This window comes from Oncorhynchus clarkii, chromosome 21, assembly GCF_045791955.1.
Source record: "Oncorhynchus clarkii lewisi isolate Uvic-CL-2024 chromosome 21, UVic_Ocla_1.0, whole genome shotgun sequence".
NCBI lineage: Eukaryota > Metazoa > Chordata > Actinopteri > Salmoniformes > Salmonidae > Oncorhynchus > Oncorhynchus clarkii.
In genome coordinates this window covers 8,916,215-8,936,883 of record NC_092167.1, presented here as the reverse complement: position 1 = coordinate 8,936,883, position 20,669 = coordinate 8,916,215, and the positions used below count along the sequence as shown (strand labels likewise).

At 40.4% G+C, this 20,669-nt stretch overlaps 1 protein-coding gene across 2 annotated transcripts; it reads right to left on the bottom strand.

Moving 5' to 3' along the window:
* Nucleotides 1-10,234: 10,234 nt before the first annotated feature.
* LOC139378462 (zinc finger protein 239-like) lies at nucleotides 10,235-20,434 on the bottom strand. Of its 2 annotated transcripts, none has more exons than XM_071120650.1 (8): nucleotides 20,286-20,434; nucleotides 18,381-18,583; nucleotides 16,747-16,848; nucleotides 16,535-16,630; nucleotides 16,132-16,242; nucleotides 15,861-15,981; nucleotides 15,412-15,669; nucleotides 10,235-13,065 (listed from the first exon to the last, which is right to left on the bottom strand). In XM_071120650.1, the coding sequence occupies exons 1-8, from the start codon at nucleotides 20,302-20,304 to the stop codon at nucleotides 12,173-12,175; spliced, it is 1,803 nt and encodes a 600-aa protein (XP_070976751.1). In that variant the 5' UTR covers nucleotides 20,305-20,434; the 3' UTR covers nucleotides 10,235-12,172. The 2 variants fall into 2 exon arrangements, with proteins under 2 accessions (XP_070976751.1, XP_070976752.1); XM_071120651.1 differs by having other exon boundaries at nucleotides 16,132-16,239; nucleotides 20,286-20,376.
* Between the last annotated feature and the right edge of the window lie 235 nt (nucleotides 20,435-20,669).

Genomic DNA, 20,669 nt, shown 5'->3' with positions numbered 1-20,669 from the left:
ATGATCACGCTGTTTAATCAGCTTTTTGATATGTCACACCTATCACTTGATTTAGTGTATCATGCAGCCCTCAGGTTCATTATAAATCCAAAACATCTAACACATCATTGTGATCTCTACAGCGCTGTTGGCTGGAACATTGGTATACACTGACTTCTAAGGCCATATTGGGTAAAATTACATTTAATCTGTTTGTTTTAGTCAGGTCGGTAAATAAATATCAATTACGGTCCCATTCTCATTTGCTTCTAACAGTACCAAAAATTAGAACAGGTCATGGTAGAAATAGTTTGAGTTACTTAGCACCGTGGTCCTGGAATTCTCTCCTGAACATTTTAAAATTTGATGATCTAGTTTCATTGGTGGAGTTTAAACACTTGATCAATGATTATATCATAGAAGAGTGTCATTGTTTTTAGGCCAGCTGTTTTTAGTCACAAATAGTTTTTAATGTAAAATGTTTTTGTTGTACTGTATGTGTGTTTATAGTTTTGTTTAATGATGTGTTAGTTTATGTAAGTTGTTTTGTCTGAAACGTTGTTCCCCCTGCTGCTATTGGACCAGGTCTCTCTTAGAAAAGAGATGTTATCTCACTGAGAAAAACCTGTATAAATAAATGGAAAAAAAATTAATTAAAGGTGGATGGATTATCTTTTTAAAAGAGAAATGCTCACTAACAGAGATGTAACCACATTTGTGCACCAAATTTCAGAGAAATAAGCTTTTGTGGATATTGAAGATTTCTGGGATCTTTTATCTCAGCTCATGAAACCAACACTTGTTGCATTTATATTTTTGTTCATTGTACATTACCTATAATACAATGAGCTCAAGGAGAAATATGAGTTTATGTCTTACGAGTTTTCAAACATATTCTCATGTTGCTCATCCGAGTAAATCCTTTCCTACACTTAAAGTTTTTATTAAGTGTATGACAGATAATAAATGTAGCATCATGTACATAATATACATACACATGCTGTAGTATTAGTTAATTTACTAATTAGAGTCACCACAGACAATTAATGAGTGATTTTTATTACAATCAGACCTGGGTTCAAATATGCATTTCAATATCTGGTATTTCAAATACATTTTTCAGTGTATTTGAGCATTTTCAAAAACAAAACAAGTACTTCTATTTGAATGGCTATTATTATTTTTTTAAACAAAAAACAGTAAGAGTATTTTTAAACACTTATTTTAAATACTATTTTCAAATACCTGGGTAAAATGCATGGGAGTGTATTTGAGTCAGTGTATTTTAGTATTTTCAAATACATTAAAATATTCAACTACTTGTCTTCTGAAATAAAATATATCTGAATACTTACTTGGACAATGTAGGGGAAAGTTGAGGTATTTGAAATAGTATTTGAACCCAGGTCTGACTACAATGGAAAACAAAGTGTACCCAATTGCACTTCAAGCCCAGCAAGAACCAGAAGGGAATCAGGTGCCTGACTGAGGGACTGAAAATGAAAATAAACATTCCTCAGACAAGGGCACGTGAACAGGTGACTATGCAGGAGAAAAGGGAGGACTCTGTTCCAACATACATCAGGAGCTTGCCCCAAAACACATGAACGATTATTAAAGGACAACTTGATAGTTGCAGTCAAAACATTGTTTTTCTTCTTCATTTACTTCAGGTACAGAACAGCCTACACAACATGCTTACATCATGTTAACCCTACTGTGCTCACAGAGTACAGTACAGTTGGCAGTGCACTAAGTAAAACCTCAGTGTCATTGTGAAGTCTGTGCCCAAAGTTCCTGAACAACCGATCACCTTTCCAAGGGGAAAATAACAGAATGGCTACTTAGTCAGTGTGAAAACCTTCTCAGGGCGATGTACACTACCTATAATGCAATTTCATATTTTTCTTGCTTTTGGCTTTGAGCTCAAGGAGAAACACTACAATAGCGTACAAATTCCATTAGTCTTACAAAGATCCAATTACATTTTTTTTTTAGTTTTCAAATGTATTCTCATGTTGCTCAACTGACTAAATCCTTTCCCACACGTGGCAGCAATGGTGCTTCTCCTCGGTATGAATAAACATGTGTCTTTTAAGGCCACCAGTTTCCGCAAAGCCCTTTGAACACAGGGAGCAGGTGAACGGGCGCTCGTTTGAGTGCCATCGCTTATGCGACGTGAGAGCGCATGACGTGCTGAAAGCCTTTCCACACGGTTTATGAACAGTGTGAACAGCAAAATGAAGGGGGAGAAAAAAAACAATACAAAGAAATGGCATAAGACCCGTCGTTCCGTAAGGTCGTTCCCCTGTGTGAAAACGCATGTGCACTAAGAGTTCCCGCATACGCTACACAGGTATGGTCTCTCTCCTTTGTGCATCCGGAGGTGTCTAACTAATGTGTGCTTTTGATTAAACTTCTTCCCACAGACTGAGCAGGAGTAAGGCCGCTCTCCGGTGTGGGTGCGTATGTGTATTTTGAGGACAGCTGCACTAGTGTAACTCTTACCACAGTGCTGGCAAATAGGCCTGTGCATCGGTTCTACTTCGTGACTTTTCTTGTGCAGTTGTAGATATCTCTCCGATTTGAATCTCTTCTCACACTGGTTGCAACAGAACGGGTGCACCCTGGTGTGAACACTTTGGTGTCGTTTCAGGTCAGATGTGCATCTGAAACCATTCTCACACTGTTTGCAGGTGTTCTTATTCATTCTCTTGGCTGAGGAGCTCTTGGCTGAGGAGCTCTTGGCTGAGGAGCTCTTGGCAGTTTGACTGGATGGCAGTGAGTTCTCAGCTCCTCTAGAGTCCAGGCTCCTGCTGTCCTCTGTTAGATGTTCCTTCCTGATGTGCTGCTGAAGGTTCACCATTTCCCTGTGGGAGAATGGGCACTGGGGGCAGGAGAATACCTGGGAGGGCATGCCACTAGCCAGTTCTGTAGGCAGAAAGTAGACATACAATAATTCAGACGCTTATACATATCCTTCTATGACCCAGGTCCTGGAGTTCTTGGTACCATGATCCGCGTTACAAAACATATGCGAAGGGCAAACAAAGCCTGACCCAAATGAATCTTGGACCTGCCCGAGTGGCGGGTACAAGATCTTGGACCAGAACAGCATGTATTGTGATGCAGCAAATGTGAATCACTTGGACATTTCTGCCAGTTGTAAATGAGCTAGCACGCTGCAGTCATGCTGAATGTGCCCGATTTAGGGAGAGCTATATTGTTCATTCAGCCAGACATTTTTTTAAAGTACATTAGCTTATTATTTAGCAAGTTTCAGCATCTTACAGTTAAAGTCGCTCGCCAACCAACATCCCATTGAAATGAATGGTATCCGCTATCGGTGGCAGCCATTGTTGGACACAGCCTTCAGTGTGGTGCTCTCAAAAGCACAAAAATGTCCTTCTCCAAAACAATAGACATAGCCACTCTATATTTGAAGGTTTAATAAGTAGGAACTGATACTCTAATTCATTATCATAAGTGTAAAATCGGACAGTGGTGTGAAGCAATTCCTGATTTTTCACCTGAATGTCAAGGAGCGTTAAAACCGCAAATAATATCTTTAGGTAATGTAACAAGTCAGGCTTTCATAAAACCACTTAAAAATACATGGTGGAAATGGACTATCATTATGAATCTCCTTACCATCCGAGTCCTCTGGTTCACTCAGATGGGAAGTCCAGTTTGCATCATCCTCATCCTTCAATCCTCTCTCAGGGTCTTCATTTCTTTCACTTCCATCATCCTACAAGTTATTTTCAAAATGCAACTCTCCTCCTTCTTCACTGTTGATCTTCCACCCCTCTGTGCTCCCTTTCATGCCTTCATGTCCATCGAGACTTGACTTTAGGCCATGAATTTGAGGAATTGAGAATGTGGACAAGATGTTGTCTGCGACCTGGTTGGAGAATTCATTGGGAGGAAGGGAGAGAGAATATTCATCTTAGGAAATGGAAAAATGCAACTCAACTTATTTACAGAAGAGCACACGGATAACATGGTTGATATCCTCTTCATAAGACTCACTTTTTGCTCAAGTGACCCAGATGTCTATGATGCTGCAGCAGTGTCTTCAGGTGCTCGGGGTCAGAGACAGAATGCCAGAACTCCTCCAGGTCAGAGGGGGCAAGGCTGAGACAAGATGCTGTCTGAAAGGAGAAAAGGAACATTAGAAAGGTTTCTGCAGCACTCTCTCACAGAACATTCATCATATTAGGTGGGTGTTTTTTTTATTCTTGCCATGCGTAAGCTGTAAAACAAAGGCTTATACATGCTTCCACTACATGTGTGCCTTGCTTACTTCTGAAAGTTTGTTTTCACAAAGGCTTTTACAGCATTACTTACTATCCAGCATCAACTTAATTTTGTTCTATAATATTTCATCCCATAATCATAGAGCACTTCATGGATTGTATATTTGAGTCATTTAGCAGACGCTCTTATCCAGAGTGACATACAGTTAGTGGAGGGGGTGTAGTTGGGATGCCAGGACAGAGAAGAGCTTTGACTGGGCAGAGCGGGAGCTGCCCACCCATAGGGGTGCGAGGGCCAAGAAACCAGAGGTGGCAGAACAGAGTGCTTGGGTTAGGGTGTAGGGTTTCAGCATAGCCTGAAGGTAAGGAGGTTTAGCTCCCTTTGCTGCTTCGTAGGCAAGCACCATGGTCTTCAATCAAAGAAGCACTCCTCTCCTGTGTCTTTACATTAATCACAAAGGATTCAACTTTACTTGACAAAAAGGACAATCATGAACAAGAAACTCTGTTCCCAAAGACTGGATCTTATACAGTGCCATTACTAAAACAATGACACACCTAAGCGTATGATACTGAAGAAATAACATGACAAGCCTGACCATCTCTAAAGATTTCATGCTATTAAGATATTGAGCCTGTACCTCTGAGGTCTGGTACAGGCAGCAGCTCCTCCAATCAGGAGAGAAACTCCCAACACCAGTATCTGCAGTGCTGTGTCATACCGAGGGTGTAACATATTGGGAACCCCACCTGAGAGTGAAAAATAAAAACATGCGTAGTTGAAACCAACACATTGCTGGATTTTTCATTTTGTATGGCCTTTCATCAGTTACAGTAAAACAAGCAACATTTCACTACTGAGTTTTACATTGCTGGAACATGCTGTCCTATTGACTCTGAAAGCGACAACTATGATTCATTAGGGTATTTCCAACCTGGAAGAAGTGCTTCTTCTGAGAAGGGTCTTTGAGCAGGGTTTTGACTGGCTCCACGAAGTTAGACTCTGAAGACTCCAACTAATTTCTACTCTGTGACTGGGCATGTAAAATGAATGATACAGCATCCAGACTACTTTAGACACCGAAAGTTACATACATCCTCATGCACAGCATGTACTGAAGACATTTTGATTCTGTCCAAATGAAGTTGGATGGTCTGGGAGTCCGGTGGGTTTTCATTACGAAACAACTCTAAAACCATCTGAAAGTAGATTTTATGAGAATAATAGTCATTGGACTAAGATCATTTCTGAACACCCATGCCTCCTCTCCTTCTCCACCCTCCCACTTCTCACTCTTGCTCTCAGTCCCAGGATGAGTTGGGTCCTCTGCCTGGAGCTCAGCAGCTCTGGAATCATCTCTGTCACCAAAGTCACAAACTCCTCCAGCTTCCCATACTGCATCACATTACGCTCTTGAGCCACTTGCCACATGAAAGCTGACATCAGTCGTAGAGGTGGAACCAGGAGACGGAAAGATGATAAAGGGAACAGTGGACCTACAGTAAAATAAAAAAGGAGCCAGTATGGAAACATAAGGATTGTGTCTGTAGCCAACTACACAATACCTGTAGCCAACTACACAATACCTGTAGCCAACTACAAACCACTAATATTGGTTTACCTGTCTGGTCTGAAAACAAGGGAGTCTGATCCAGGTTGTCATCAGGACTCTCAACTCTGTCTGCTGAAATCTATGGAAACCAACAAAACAAGAGGCAGTAATTGCACATCTTTAAAAGATTAACAGTAAGGCTAGCCTGTTGCAAACAAAACAGTACGTTCTCATTTTATGACTAAATTAATCATTGTCATTGTCATATGTTCTGAATAAAGCCGATTGCGATAAACAGTTGACTTAATTTTTCAAAAAGAAAATGTTACATTAATCTCGTACTGATGTATGTTGGTACTGATGATGCTGGCGTTGATATTGCACTCATTTGAACCGCGAACCCAGTGCCAAGAATAGTGGTTTCTTCAGTCGAACTATTAGATAATCTTCTTTGATAATACCGATAATTACCGGCCTATAAGTCTATGGTATTACACACATAACTAGTCATGATAGCAGTAGCTAGCTGGCTGGCAACTAGGTAACGTAAACTCACCCCATTCCGTACAAATGTGCACAACCGCGACATTCAAACGAAGCTACAAAGAAAACGAATGGGACTGTATGTAGCGACTTCAAAATCGGGGGTGTGAACTAGGTTTCTATTCAAGCGTTGATCGACATGGTAATGGCTCTATAGTATTGGAGAAAAGATGAAAAAACGGACCCTCCGTTACATCTAGACGTAAAGCTACTATTTATGTCTTACAATCTCTCTCCACTAGATGTAGCACTTCTATCATCCTTTAAAAATAAGAAATGGACAGTGACGGGGGTAAGGGTGGGAATACCTAGTCATTTTTTGCGTCATCATTCTCAAAGCCGCTGTTTACTTCTTAGATCACTTTAGCACCGCCCTAAAAACCCGATTCAAATTCGACACAAACCTTCAAATAGGTATGTAATGACACATTATCTAAACTATTTATAGAGTTTTATTTACATTATAGAGGCGATAAGGTGGACAGATCGAGTGAAAAAAGCAATTTTCCCACACTACATCTGTCCTTATCACTATCACGCATTAGTTTCGCTTCCCCACCCGCCATTTTTAAAAAGACCCGATGGGGCTCATTGCCTGCTTGAATTATGCAATAACGGGCAGCGTTTAGGTCATGTGATAGATTATGTTGGAAAGGGGAGAAATTGTTCTTTACAATGGTATTGACATTACAGTTGATCTGGAATTATTACGTTTTTGGGGGCTAAAATAAGGGCAATTGTACGGACCAAGGCGATGTACGAGTTTACGTTAAGTTACTGTAAAGACACATGTTCTGTATCTTCGCTAGCTCGCTACCTAGGGAAAGTTTGGGTTGGTTTGCCGATGTTTTATAAAAATGTTGAGCCAACTCAGGCTTCCAGGCCTCGGTACACCCTCTGGCATATCCTTAGACTTTATCAGTGCTAAGTGCTATCAGTGCTCTCACATGACGGTCCATCGCAAGTCTCCATTTCTTCCTGCAAGTATCTGGATCGGAGTTGAAATATGTAGTAATTTCGCGCGAACTGTGTTCCGAGAGTCTCTTTGTCGAAATGTAAACTCATTGAGGTATCATACAAGTGGGTATGCTCTTTGACAGCGATTACGAGACGTTCTTCGAACGATTCAGCAATTTTCCCAAAATTCACAAGCTGGTTAGCTATCTAGCTAGATAAGAAGCAAAATAACCGAACATTCACGGTCATCGTCTATATATGACATTTTAGGCCAAAAACGTTCATTTCCGGTTTAACAGCGGTTGGCATGCAATATGTTACATTAACGGCCAGAACTGGACTATAATATAAATTAATTATACTTTACTACAAAATTGAAAAAAAAAAATATATATATATACAGTCCCAGTCAAAAGTTTGGACAAACCTACTCATTCAAGGGTTTTTCTTAATTTTTTACAATTTTCTACATTGTCGAAATAATAGTGAAGACATCAAAACTATGAAATAACACATATGGAATCACATAGTAACCAAACAAGTGTTAAACAAATATCAAAATATGTTATTTTTTATTCTTGATTCTTCTTTGCCTTGATGACAGCTTTACACACTTTTGGCATTCTCTCAACCAGCATTACCTGGAATGCTTTTCCAATGGTCTTGAAGGAGTTCCCACATATGCTGAGCACTTGTTGGCTGCTTTTCATTCAATCTGCGGTCCAACTCATCCCAAACCATCTCAATTGGGTTGAGTTTGGGTGATTGTGGAGGCCAGGTCATCTGATGCAACACTATCACTCTCCTTCGTGTTTTAACAGCCTTTACAAAGCCTGGATGTGTGTTTTGTGTCTTTGTCCCGTTGAAAAACAAATGATAGTCCCACTAAGCGCAAACCAGGTGGGATGGCGTATCGCTGCAGAATGTGGTGGTAGTCATGCTGGTTAAGTGCGCCTTGAATTTGAAATAAATCACAGACTGTGTCACCAGCAAAGCACCCCCACAACATCACACTTCCTCCATGCTTCACAGTGGGAACCACACATCCAGAGATCATCCGTTCACCTACTCTGCATCTCACAAAGACATGGCGGTTGGAAGCAAAAATCTCAAAGTTGCACTCATCAGACCAAAAGACAGATTTCCACCAGTCTAATGTCCATTGCCTGTGTTTCTTGGCCGAAGCAAGTCTCTTCTTATTATTATTGGTGTCCTTTAGTAGTGGTTTCTTTGCAGCAAACTGACCACGAAGACCTGATTCACACAGTCTCCTCTGAACAGTTGATGTTGAGATGCGTCTGTTGCTCGAACTCTGTGAAGCATTTATTTGGGCTGCAATCTGAGGTGCAGTGAATAATGAACCTATCCTCTGCAGCAGGGGTAACTCTGGGTCTTCCTTTCCTGTGGTGGTCCTCATGAGAGCCAGTTTCATCATAGCGCTTGATGGTTTTTGCGACTGCACTTGAAGAAACTTTCAAAGTTCTTGAAATTTTACAGATTGACCGAACTTCATGTCTTAAAGTAATGATGGACTGTCATTTCTCTTTGCTTATTTGAGCTGTTCTTGCCATAATATGGACTTGATCTTTCACCAAAAAGGTCTATATTCTGTATACCAGCACTTACCTTGTCACAACAACTGATTGGCTCAAATGCATTAAGAAAGAAATTGCACAAATTAACTTTTAACAAGGCACACCTGTTAATTGAAATGCATTCCAAGTGACTACCTCATGAAGCTGGTTGACAGAATGCCAAGAGTGTGCAAAGAAACTAAAATATAACATATTTTCAGTTGTTTAACACTTTTTTGGTTACTACATGATTCCATATCTGTTACTTCATTGTTTTGATGTCTTCACTATTATTCTACAATGTAGAACATTTAGAAGAAAAAAAGAAAAACCCTGGAATGAGCAGGTGTGCCCAAACTTTTGACTGGTACTATATATATATATATATATATATATACATACTACCATTCAAAAGTTTGGGGCCACTTAGAAATATCCTAGTTTCTGAAAGAAAAGCACATTTTTTTGTCCATTAAAATAACACCAAATTGATCAGAAATACAGTGTTGACATTGTTAATGTTGTAAATGACTACTGTAGCTGGAAACGGCAGATTCTTTTAACGAAATATCTACATAGGCCCATTATCAGCAACTATCACTCCTGTGTTCCAATGGCACGTTGTGTTGACTTATCCAAGTTTATCATTTTAAAAAGCTAATTGATCATTAGAAAACCCTTTTGCAATTATGTTAGCACAGCTGAAAACTGTTGTTCTGATTAAAGAAGCAATAAAACTGGTCTCCTTTAGACTAGTTGAGTATCTGGCGTATCAGCATTTGTGGATTCAATTACAGGCTGAAAATGGCCAAAAACAAAGAACTTTCTTCTGAAACTCGTCAGTCTATTCTTGTTCTGAGAAATGAAGGCTATTCCATGCGAGAAATTGCCAAGAAACTGAAGATCTCATACAAAGCTGTGTACTACTACTACTCCCTTCACAGAACAGCGCAAACTGTCTCTAACCAGAATAGAAAGAGGGATGCCCCTATTTCACATGTGTATGCACACCTTTAGGAAGAGCATGTGAGTATCCCTGGAAGTTGACACAAGCATATTGTTACAACTATCCAGTGGCACTAAGCTATCTAGAATGTTCAAATGTCTAACAATGAAGGTTAAAATAAAGACTCCACACATATTTGCCTTCACATACACATTTTTCCAGGGTAAGTGCTATCTGGGATACTTGGGATATCCCTACCCTAAACCGTAACCCCTCCATAACCCTTACCTTAACCATTTTAAATGTAAACTTCAATGGGGTAACGTCAGATTTGGGACGTCTCAAGGATCCTGGATTGTATGGACCATTTCTCCAGGCCAGGGTTTTCAACAATGGACACATCAATTTACAAAAAATACAAGATTGTGGTTGAGTCTATATTTAAATGAAAAACAACCAAGAACTTAACAAAGGCTTTGAGAGAGTCAAACAGAGTTTGAAAATGAACATCTATGAAGAAATGTTGTGTTCGAACAAGACAACTACCTGAACTATGGCCTATGAGTTTTATTTATGGATGAGGTTTCTCTCCAGTATGAATAAGCATGTCATCTAAGGGCGCTTTTGAGATAAAGCGTTTTTCACAATGAGAGCAGGGGAATGGGAGCTCGTCTGTGAGTCCTTCGCTGCAACATGAGTATCCAATACATTCTAAACATCTTCCCACAAAGTTGACATCTGTGGGGGCATTTACCCATGTGTGTTCATGAGTGTACCAACAAGGCCCCTGAGAAATAAAATGTATTTCCACAAACGCTACATACAGTAAGTATGATTTCTCCCCTGTATGCATCCTGAGGTGGTGTGTTAGTAATTGCTGTTGGATAAATCTCCTCCCACATATAGAACAGGTGAATGGTCTCTCCCCAGTATGAGTAAGTATAAGGGAAGTTAAAGGTCCCAGATGTCATAAACCCCCTGCCAAAACGTGAGCAAAGAATATATGGTCTTTCTCCTGTGTGGACACTTTGGTGCAGTATTAGAGTACCATTTGATTTTTGAATTTCTCACACTGGTCGCAATGAAACAGCTTTTCCTCTGTGTGAACACGTTTATGGCCTTTCATGTTCCCTTTGGTGGAACACAGATGTACTTCTTCGTTGTCTTGGCTGAGGAGTTCTTTACTGTTTCATTGGATGGCAGTGAGTTCTCAGCTCCTCCAGAGTTCAGAGCAACTCAATATTAGGAACGGGTCCTTCATGTTTTATACACTCAGTGTAAGTGAATTTGTCCCAATACTTTTGGTCCCCTAAATGGGGGTATTATGTACAAAACATGCTGCAATGTCTAAAAAGTTCACCTGATATGGATGTAAATACCCTCAAATTAAAGCTGACAGTCTGCACTTTAACCTCAGTCATTGTATCACTTCAAATTGAAAGTGCTGGAGTACAGAGCTAAAACAACACAACATGTGTAACTGTCCCAATGCTTTTGGAACTCACCGTAAATTCCATGGAGGCATTAAATGCCACTGGGAGAAAGGCAAAGCTGATAGATGTCCACAAATCACTGGACCCTACACACCACTAGCCAGCTTTGTTAGTACAATAATGGTGCTTTTATTGAATCTGTGTTTACCACCAAATCACCTACAGTGCATTCAGACCCCTCTACTTTCCCCACATTGTTACATTACAGTCTTATTCTAAAATGGATACACTTTTTTTTTTACTCAGCAATCTACACACAATACCCCATAATGACAAAGCAAAACAGATAAGGAAAAACAATTTAATCCATTTTAGAATAAGGCTGTAACCTAACAAAATGTGGGAAAGGTTAAGGGGTCTGAATACTTTCCAAGGCACTGTATATAGTGAAGTTAACAAGTGGAAAAAGGCTAAATAGAATTAAGCAATTGTTCAATTAATCTAAATATATTTTGGGTCTATAGGAAACACAACATAGGTGGTGCCAGGTGTGTAAACTATAAATATGAGGCAAAAGTACAATGTCACTTTTTATTTGAGGGTATTGTTTAAGATGCCCTGCTATATTAGAAATGTGGTTTATAATAGTGTTTTTGCCCATTGTTAGTTTTCCAACTGGGTAGCATTGAACTCGGGAAATTATTTCAGGGTAAAATCTGATCTGTTCGCATATAACCAGACGTAACTAACATTTTACAGAACGGTTACAATATTTAGAACACAAATTTTGCCAATCATCTCTGAAGTTACACCGCCTGGTATTGTGACAAATTAGAAGATCTACAAACATGTCATAATCACCTGAAAATGTAGCAGAGAACTATACAGAGCAGAATCTACAAAGAACATTTCAACAGCTTATGGTTTATCAATACATTTGTCGCCCTTTTCTCTCTTTTTCATGCATTCGTTGATGTATTCTCATGTTTCCCCTTTCAGAGAATCTTTTGCCACACTTTACACATGGGTAAGGTTTCTCCCCAGTATGAATTCGCATGTGTTTCACTAGTCTGGTGGAGGTGGAGAAGCCTTTGGGGCACTGTGTACAGGGGTATGGGCGTTCGCCTGTATGACTTCGCTGATGCACTTTCAGTTTACTTGCTAGACTAAAAGTATTCCCACATTGTTCACAATGATATGGTCGTTCCCCTGTGTGGATCCTTGAGTGTACCATCAGTTCCCCTGAGCAAGCAAAGGTCTTTCCACAAATGCTACACAAGTATGGTTTCTCTCCACTGTGCATCCTGATGTGTCTTGTTAGTACTTGCCGTTGAATAAATCTCTTCCCACACATTGTACACCCATAAGGTCGCTCCCCAGTATGAATGCGTATATGAGATTTTAAGATATCCGATGTCCTAAACCCCCTGCCGCAATGTGAGCAATCATAAGGCCTTTCTCCTGAGTGAACCCGTTGGTGCTGTTTTAGACTACCCTTCGCTTTGAATCTTTTATCACACTGGTTGCAATGGAACGGCTGCATGTCTGTGTGAACACCCTTATGTCGTTTCAGGTCCGATGGGCTTCTGAAACCCTTTCCACATTTAAAGCAGATGTACTTCTTGGTTGTCTTGATTGAGGGTCTCTGTATTGTTTGACTGGATGGCAGTGAGTTCTCAGCTCCTCCAGAGTCCAGGTTCCTGCTGTCCTCCTCTGTTAGATGTTCCTTCCTGATGTGCTGCTGAAGGTTCACCTCTCTCCTGTGGGAGAATGGGCACTGGGGGCAGGAGAAGACCTGGGAGGGCATGTCACTATCCAGTTCTGCAAGTAAAAAGCACATGGAAGTACACTGAACAAAAATATAAACGCAATATGTAAAGTGTTGGTACCATCTTTCATGAGATGGTACCAAGATTCTCCATACACACAAAATGTTTATTTCTCTCAAATGTTGTAAACAAATTTGTGCACATCCCTGTTAGTGAGCAATTATTCTCCAAGATAATCCATCCACATGACAGGGGTGCATATCAAGAAGCTGATTAAATATCATGATCATTACACAGGTGCACCTGGTGCTGGGGACAATAAAAGGTCACTCTAAAATGTGCAGTTGTGTCACACAACACAATGCCTCAGATGTCTCAAGTTGAGGGAGCGTGCAATTCGCATGCTGACTGCAGGAATGTCCACCAGAGCTGTGGCCAGAGATGTCATTTTAGAGAATTTGGCAATACGTCCAACCAGCCTCACAACCACAGACCACGTGTATGGCATCGTGTGGGCGAGTGGTTTGTTGATGTCAACGTTGTGAACAGAGGTTCTGCGGTGGGGCTAAGGTATGGGCAGGCATATGCTATGGACAATGAACACAATTGCATTTTATCAATGGCAATTTTTATATCTGTGACCAACAGATGCATATCTGTATTCACAGTCATGTGAAATCCATAGATAAGGGCCTAATGAATTTCCTGAGGCCAATTGTGAGGCCCATTTATTTAAGGGATCTGTGACAAACAGATCCATATCTGTATTCCTAGTCATGTGAAATCCATAGATTTAGGACTCAATTAATTTATTTCAATTGACTGATTTCCTGTAACTCAGTACAATCAATGAAATTATTGCATGTTGCCTTTATATTTTTGTTCAGTATATAAAATCAGTGCTGCTATTTTAAGCAGTTTTTCCCAGATTGTTGTTGATATGTATATAATAGTTGACAAGGCAATGACCTCCAAAAAAAGGTAATCCTTGTAAAAAATCTAATCAAAAATTGAATTGAAAAAAAAAGTAACCTTTGTTTAACGAATTTTGAGACTTTATTGAAGACATTCCAGAGGCAAAAAAGGGTTTGACAGACATCCCTCTAACCACTACCTTGATAACTCCTAGAAGAACAAACCCTAATTCACACATTGAACTATTCACCAATGTATTCAGAATGCTTTAGTATATTTCCGGCAATCAAAATCCCAAAGAAATCACTATTGTTTTCAGAAGTCCTGTGCTGTTTAGCTTTCTTTTTGTTAATTTGTATGTTTACTATGCTTTTCCTTGAAGACACACTCCAAGTAGGATTGTGTCAATCACACAATATGAATGTGCAAATGTGATTTTAAGATCTGTGATGTTCTAACCCCCTGACACAAGGTGAGCAAATATAAGGCCCTTCTCCTTTTTGAACTTGTTGGTGGGGGCAGGAGAACACCAGGAAGGGCATGTTGATTTCACAGCGAGGTAAAATGAGTACGGCTACTGTCACGGGCGGGATCTGAACCCGGGTCTCCCACAGGAGAAACCAACACCTTGACAGTGAGACCAAGAGGATACTCTCTGTAAGGCCGAGGCAGGGCTACCTCATCACGAGACCTTGAGCCCGACTTGTCTGCTACATGTACAGTATGTACAGTATAGTGCTTCAGCTGAACAAGCAATATAAGATATACTGAATATTGGTCATCCATGTTGGAGTGTTTTCCTTATTTTTTTAAGTCAGGGGCCCTACACGTAGTGTAGTGTGTGGTCTGCATATAGGGCAAGCCAGCCCTGGACCATGGTCAACTGTTACAGTATATTGTCGAACTGCCATAACCCTGGCTAGCTAGCAAACGATTATTGTAAATGTACTCAAAACCTATTGTGGTGACTGATTACACAGCATCTTCCCAGATGGTTAATAGGCATTTTCAGCATGCAATGGCCAGACCACGGTCAACTCATCCATCATAAATACACCCCCATAGAAGAACTCGACAAAGAGCAGCTCAAGCAGATGGGTTTGTCTAGGAGGTCAACTCATTGTTAAATCACAACTTCCCAACAATGTGGTCGTAACATTTTGAAACATGTCGGCTTCTAGAAATTCTAATAAGAGCAAACAGTGAAAGTTATGTTTCATGCCACGAGAGGTACCGGATCCGGGACAACATGTTCATGTTCCGGCAGGATCCGGCTCAAATAAAGCTCTGTTGGTGGAGTAGCTATAGCCACAATGGAAACAGCAGATAAAAGTAGCCTGACTAGTCTAATGGAAAAAGCACTGTCGCTTAACTTAATATTGTTCCAACTAGTAATAACAACCAGTTATCAATAACACAGTTTGGCAATCGCCATGAACAGTGCACAGATGTATGTAATGTGCTCTGCTCCAAATGTCCTTACCGTCTATGGCCACTGGACGAGCGTGTAGTGATGATCCTGGTTTCTGCTGTCCAGAACTGGATTCACCAGCCTCTTCAAGTCGTTCAACGTCCTGATCAGTTCCATTGTAACTGATTTCTGGTCGCCACTCTTCTCTACCCTCCTGTTCTTTCTTCCTAGTGTCATGACCTCGAGCCTCCACTGAAGTTTGTTTCGAGTTTACCAAGGAAGTGAGGGACAGAGCGGACAGGATGGTGTCAGAGTCGTAGAACAAATTATCTGGAAAAGAGGGAGAATCCAAACCAATTTTATTTACTAATACCTTGGAGGTGAATACAGTTTGTGCAACATTGAAGGTGAAGACATCTTTAACAAAACAAAGCACATTTCATTGGTGGAAAATGCAATCAAATCTAATGAAGGTCAAAGAATTTACCCCAGTGGAAATAGATAACCTGAAGGCTACCTACCTCTGTTAAGGTGTCCCAGGTGTCTTTGATGCTGTAGCAGTGTCTTCAGGTGCTCAGGGTCAGAGACAGACTGAACACACTCCTCCAGGTCAGAGAATGCAAGGCTGAGACAAGATGCTGTCTGAGGGTGAGAGGGGAAAACTTCTACCCACTGGAAACTTGATGTTCAGTCCATTTATTAAAGGGGTTTCATTCATTCATTCACAACTGTAAACACAACATTTTTTTAAACATTTGAATTGATAGGATGAAGATGCAGTCATATCAGTACCTGTGTAAAGCTGGGCACCGGCAGCAGCTCCTCCAATCTGGAGAAGAACTCCCACACCAGAATCTGCAGTGCTGTGTCATACTTAGTACCGTACTGCACTGGGAACACCTCCTTTAATGAAAATGTAGAGCACTATTACACAGTTAGGTGAATGGTCTTGCCTACAACATGTTACCGTCAAAATGCATTTGTTTAATAAAATATTTGTTTTGTCCATTTGCACTAATATTCTTGATATTTGTCATAGTACCCAACTTGACACACAACACACGCTTGGGAGCATTACATTTAATTTCAGATGCATGCCTGCCTGCTTGCTCTTCAGGCATTTCCAACACTTTTTGCTTGATTATGACACAGAACTACCCAACTGTGAGAAGTTAGATGTTCGATATTATCTCACCTGAAAAAAGTGTTCCCTCTTCGCTGGGTCTTCCAGCAATGTTTGAACCAGCTCCACAAAGTTAGACTTTGATGCCTCCACTTTCTTGTTTTCTCTCTGAACATGTAATTACACCCCAAAAAAGTTAGTTAAGAACTATAATTACAAAAAATAAATGTTGTGATAGAGATTTAACATAATCCACATACTCTGGTGTGTTGCACACAACTTACCGCTTTGTGCTTTACTGTGCATGACTGGATTCTATCCAAGTGGCGTTGGATGGTTTGATGGTCCACCATGTCCTCCTTACCACAGCACAACTCAAGAACCAGCTGAAATAGCAGGCACACTTTAATAATAAGCAGGAATGGAAACATTATAGATTCAGAGTCAGAGTGTTTAATGTACAGGGTTGCAGGTGTGATTGCAGGGTTCAGAGAAAATCTTAGGCTCCGAGCTCCAACATGCAGGACTAAGTGAAATAAATGAATGAAAATGATCATAAAAAAAACCAATAGAAATAGAACTATATACATAATAACAACCGTAACAGTGATGAATAAATAAAATGTCCAATGGGGTGGAGGCAGAGTAAAGACTGTAGAGGAGAAAAGGGGAATGACCATAGGGGAGCAGCAGGCAGACTAAATTACCATTGAGCGGGTGTGGGGACCAAGCAAAATAAAAACTATAACAATTATAATATATATAATTTTCCTTTTTTATTAACAACTAACAGTGATGAATGTATACTGAACAAAAACATAAACACAATATGTATTGTTGGTCCCATGTTTCATGAGCGGAGATAAAAGAACCCAGAAATGTTCCATACGTACAAAAAACGTATTTCGCTCATATTTTGTGCACAAATTTGTTTACATAGCATTAGTGAGCATTTCTCCTTTACCATGATAATTCATCCACCTGACTGGTGTGGCATATCAAGAAGCTGATTAAACAGCATGATCATTACATGCCATTTAATCTTGTGATGAAAGGCCACTCTAAAATGGGCAGTTTTGTTACACAACAAAATGCCACAGATGTCTCAACTTGAGGGAACACGCAATTGGCATGCTGACTGCAGAAATTGCCAACAAAGCTGTTTCCAGAGAATTTAATGTTAATTTCTCTACCATAAGCCACATCCAACATTGATTTAGAGAATTTGGCCTCACAACCATAGATCATGTGTAACCACGCCAGTATAGGACCTCCACATCTGGCTTCTTCACCTGTGGGATTGTCTGAGACCAGCTACCCGGACAGCTGATGAAACTGAGGAGTATTTCTGTCTCCAATAAAGACTTTGTGGGGAGAAACTAATTCTGATTGGCTAGGCCTGGCTCCCCAGTGGGTGGGCCTGGCACCCAAGTGGGATGGCCTTTGCCCTCCCAGGCTCACCCATGCCTGCGGCCCTGCCCATTCATGTGAAATCCATAGATTATGGAGTCATGAATTTATTTCAATTGAAATATATGAAATCGTTGCATGTTGCGCATATATTTTTGTTCAGTATAATTGGGGTGAGGGCAGAGTAAAAGTCATTTGGGGGGGTGAAATATCCATAGGAGGAACAGCAGGTAAGTTAAGTGACCATTAAGGGGGTGGGGAGAAATGTTCATAGGGGGAGTAGTGAGGGGAGCAGATCGCTGACCATTTAAAGACAGAGTGGACACAAACTAAGAAGTCTTAAGACAATAACAGAAGATGATCATGAAAATGTGACAAGAACAATCTTTTGTCCACATTCCTGGCCTTCAAGATCCAGGCGCTTATGAGGAATTAAGGTCTGAATCTCATCCCACGTGTCACTTTTACATCCTCCCCTCCCAACCCTCAACATTTCCACCTCTCTCACCCTTGCTCTCAGTCCCAGGATGAGTTGGGTCCTCTGCCTGGAGCTCAGCAGCTCTGGGACCATCTCTGTCACCAAAGTCACAAATTCCTCCAGCTTCCCATACTGCATCACATTACGCTGCTCAGCCACTTGCCACATAGATGCTGACATCAAGCGTATTGGTGGAACCAGGAGACACAAGGAGGATAGAGGGAGATTGAGACCTGTCATGAAAACAAAAGGGAGGAATTTGTTAACATAACTTAAGCCATCAAATTAATAAAGACCCTTGCAACTAGACAGACATTTTATGAGACTCCTGGTTTCCACAAATCCAGGACGAAGACCATATAGCCAAGCTAAGGTTGGTCGAAAATTCTCTGTGCTACCCCACAACAGTACCTATCCTGTAACTCTGAGTAATGGATACCAAAACATCTTTGGTTAAATTACATTATCTGGTGTAACAATCTGTAGCTAAGTTGAACTAAGTTCATGAGGCATGTGTAAGTTATATTCTTCAAGAATAAATGGGTATACGTAGACAACTCATTTAAAATGACTGAAAATGGATGAAGGGGCGATTCCGCTGTAAACCTTTACAAGTTTGGACATCAGAGCGCAGTACAATACAGCACAGTAGAATAGAGTTTAGTACAGTGAAGTATAGTATATTTCAGTACAGTACACTGTTCTCTACTTTTCTTTACTATATTGTACTGAAGTCATCTCACTGTACAGTACACTATTGTACTGTGCTCTACTCACTGTACTGTACTCAGCATTGTACTACCCATTTGTTCCAATTCAGTCCGCCAGTGTACATTAACATCAAGGTCAGGGTGGACTGACCAAATATCAACTACTTTTCAACGTCCATGGACGTCCAGTGTTGGTCGGTGCTCAGTGGGATAGGATGCTTGTTACAGTAACTGGAAAGAGGGGGCTCAAGGGTAGGTGTCAGTAAGAGCTGGGAGAGGTGGCATTAACTGGAGAGTGAGGAGAGGTGTTGTCCAGAGTCATGACTGTTCTAAGACGACAAAAAATAAAATAAAAAACTGTTATCTGAACATAACAGTACGCCAGTGGAGGTCAGTAGCAGGGGACCCAACTGTGCTTTGTGACTATTACAATTTCCCATTGTAGCCAATTCAGTTGCAGTAATTCTGTTACTAATTTTGGTGTAATTTCGTACCAATTTGGTAATAGAATTACACGTTTTAAATCACTTAATAATTAACTAACACATAAATCTGTAAAATCCCTATAACTAAATTGGTAAGTCTACCATTTTCTTGTTACTTCAGTGAACTTTTATTACATTTTGTTAACGGAATTACAAGGCAATATTTCTTAAACTTACAGAAGGTAAATAATTAATTAAAAACGAAAATGTTGTCATTAGTTGGTAGGGGTCTTTACGTCAACATTATTGTGTTTTGATGTATTTCTAATAGTTTCCTGGTAGGCTAGATGTTTTCTAAGACACATTTTCTAAGACACATTTCCTAAGACCCCTTCAGTTTATCCAGAAATCAAAGTATTTACTTAGGACCCATATTCAAGATAGAAAATGGTTGAAAACTGTATCTATCATGCCTTCATTTCCCCAAAATATACTCTTAGCTTTCACTTGACACTGAAATTGATATGCTCCTAATAACGTAACATGTTGGTGCGCATGGGTCCATTTCGATGGAAATGCCCTGTAGCAATCGCAGACCTTTTATGTCGCAACACTTTCAGGTGTTGACTCCACTATGGCTTTTACCCAGTTAGTGCATGCCTAACGTTAGCTAGTGCATGCCTAACGTTAGCTATGTGAATTTAACCAAATATTATTTCACATACTGCCCCGCATATTCCTGATCTAAGCTTGAACAGAAATACATTTTGGGTGAAGCCTTTCAGGAAAAGATGACAAACCTTGAGTTTTTGAATCCATTTCACCAGCAAACCAAGCTGCTGCTACGACCGTATGTTAACGTTGGGTGGGTAGCTAGCACACACTGTACATAACTTGGAGGCTGGTAACGTTAAACATTTTATTGTGTGACGACTATTCATGAGTCTTCAAAATAAAAGTCTCCCGTGTTGTTTATAACTAGGACAGACCACATCCTGTTGTTTCCAATGGGGAAAAATGGCATTAGTGGGCAGAACAAGCAAGGAGGAGGGCAGAGCCAAGCACGAGCTAGCGAGATCCAATTGGCGCGTTCTGGTTAATTTGCATATTTCCGTTAGGCGAGGTGAGTGTGTGCAAAACTCAATACGACTTGTCACTTCTTCTAAACAACACGTTTTTTATTT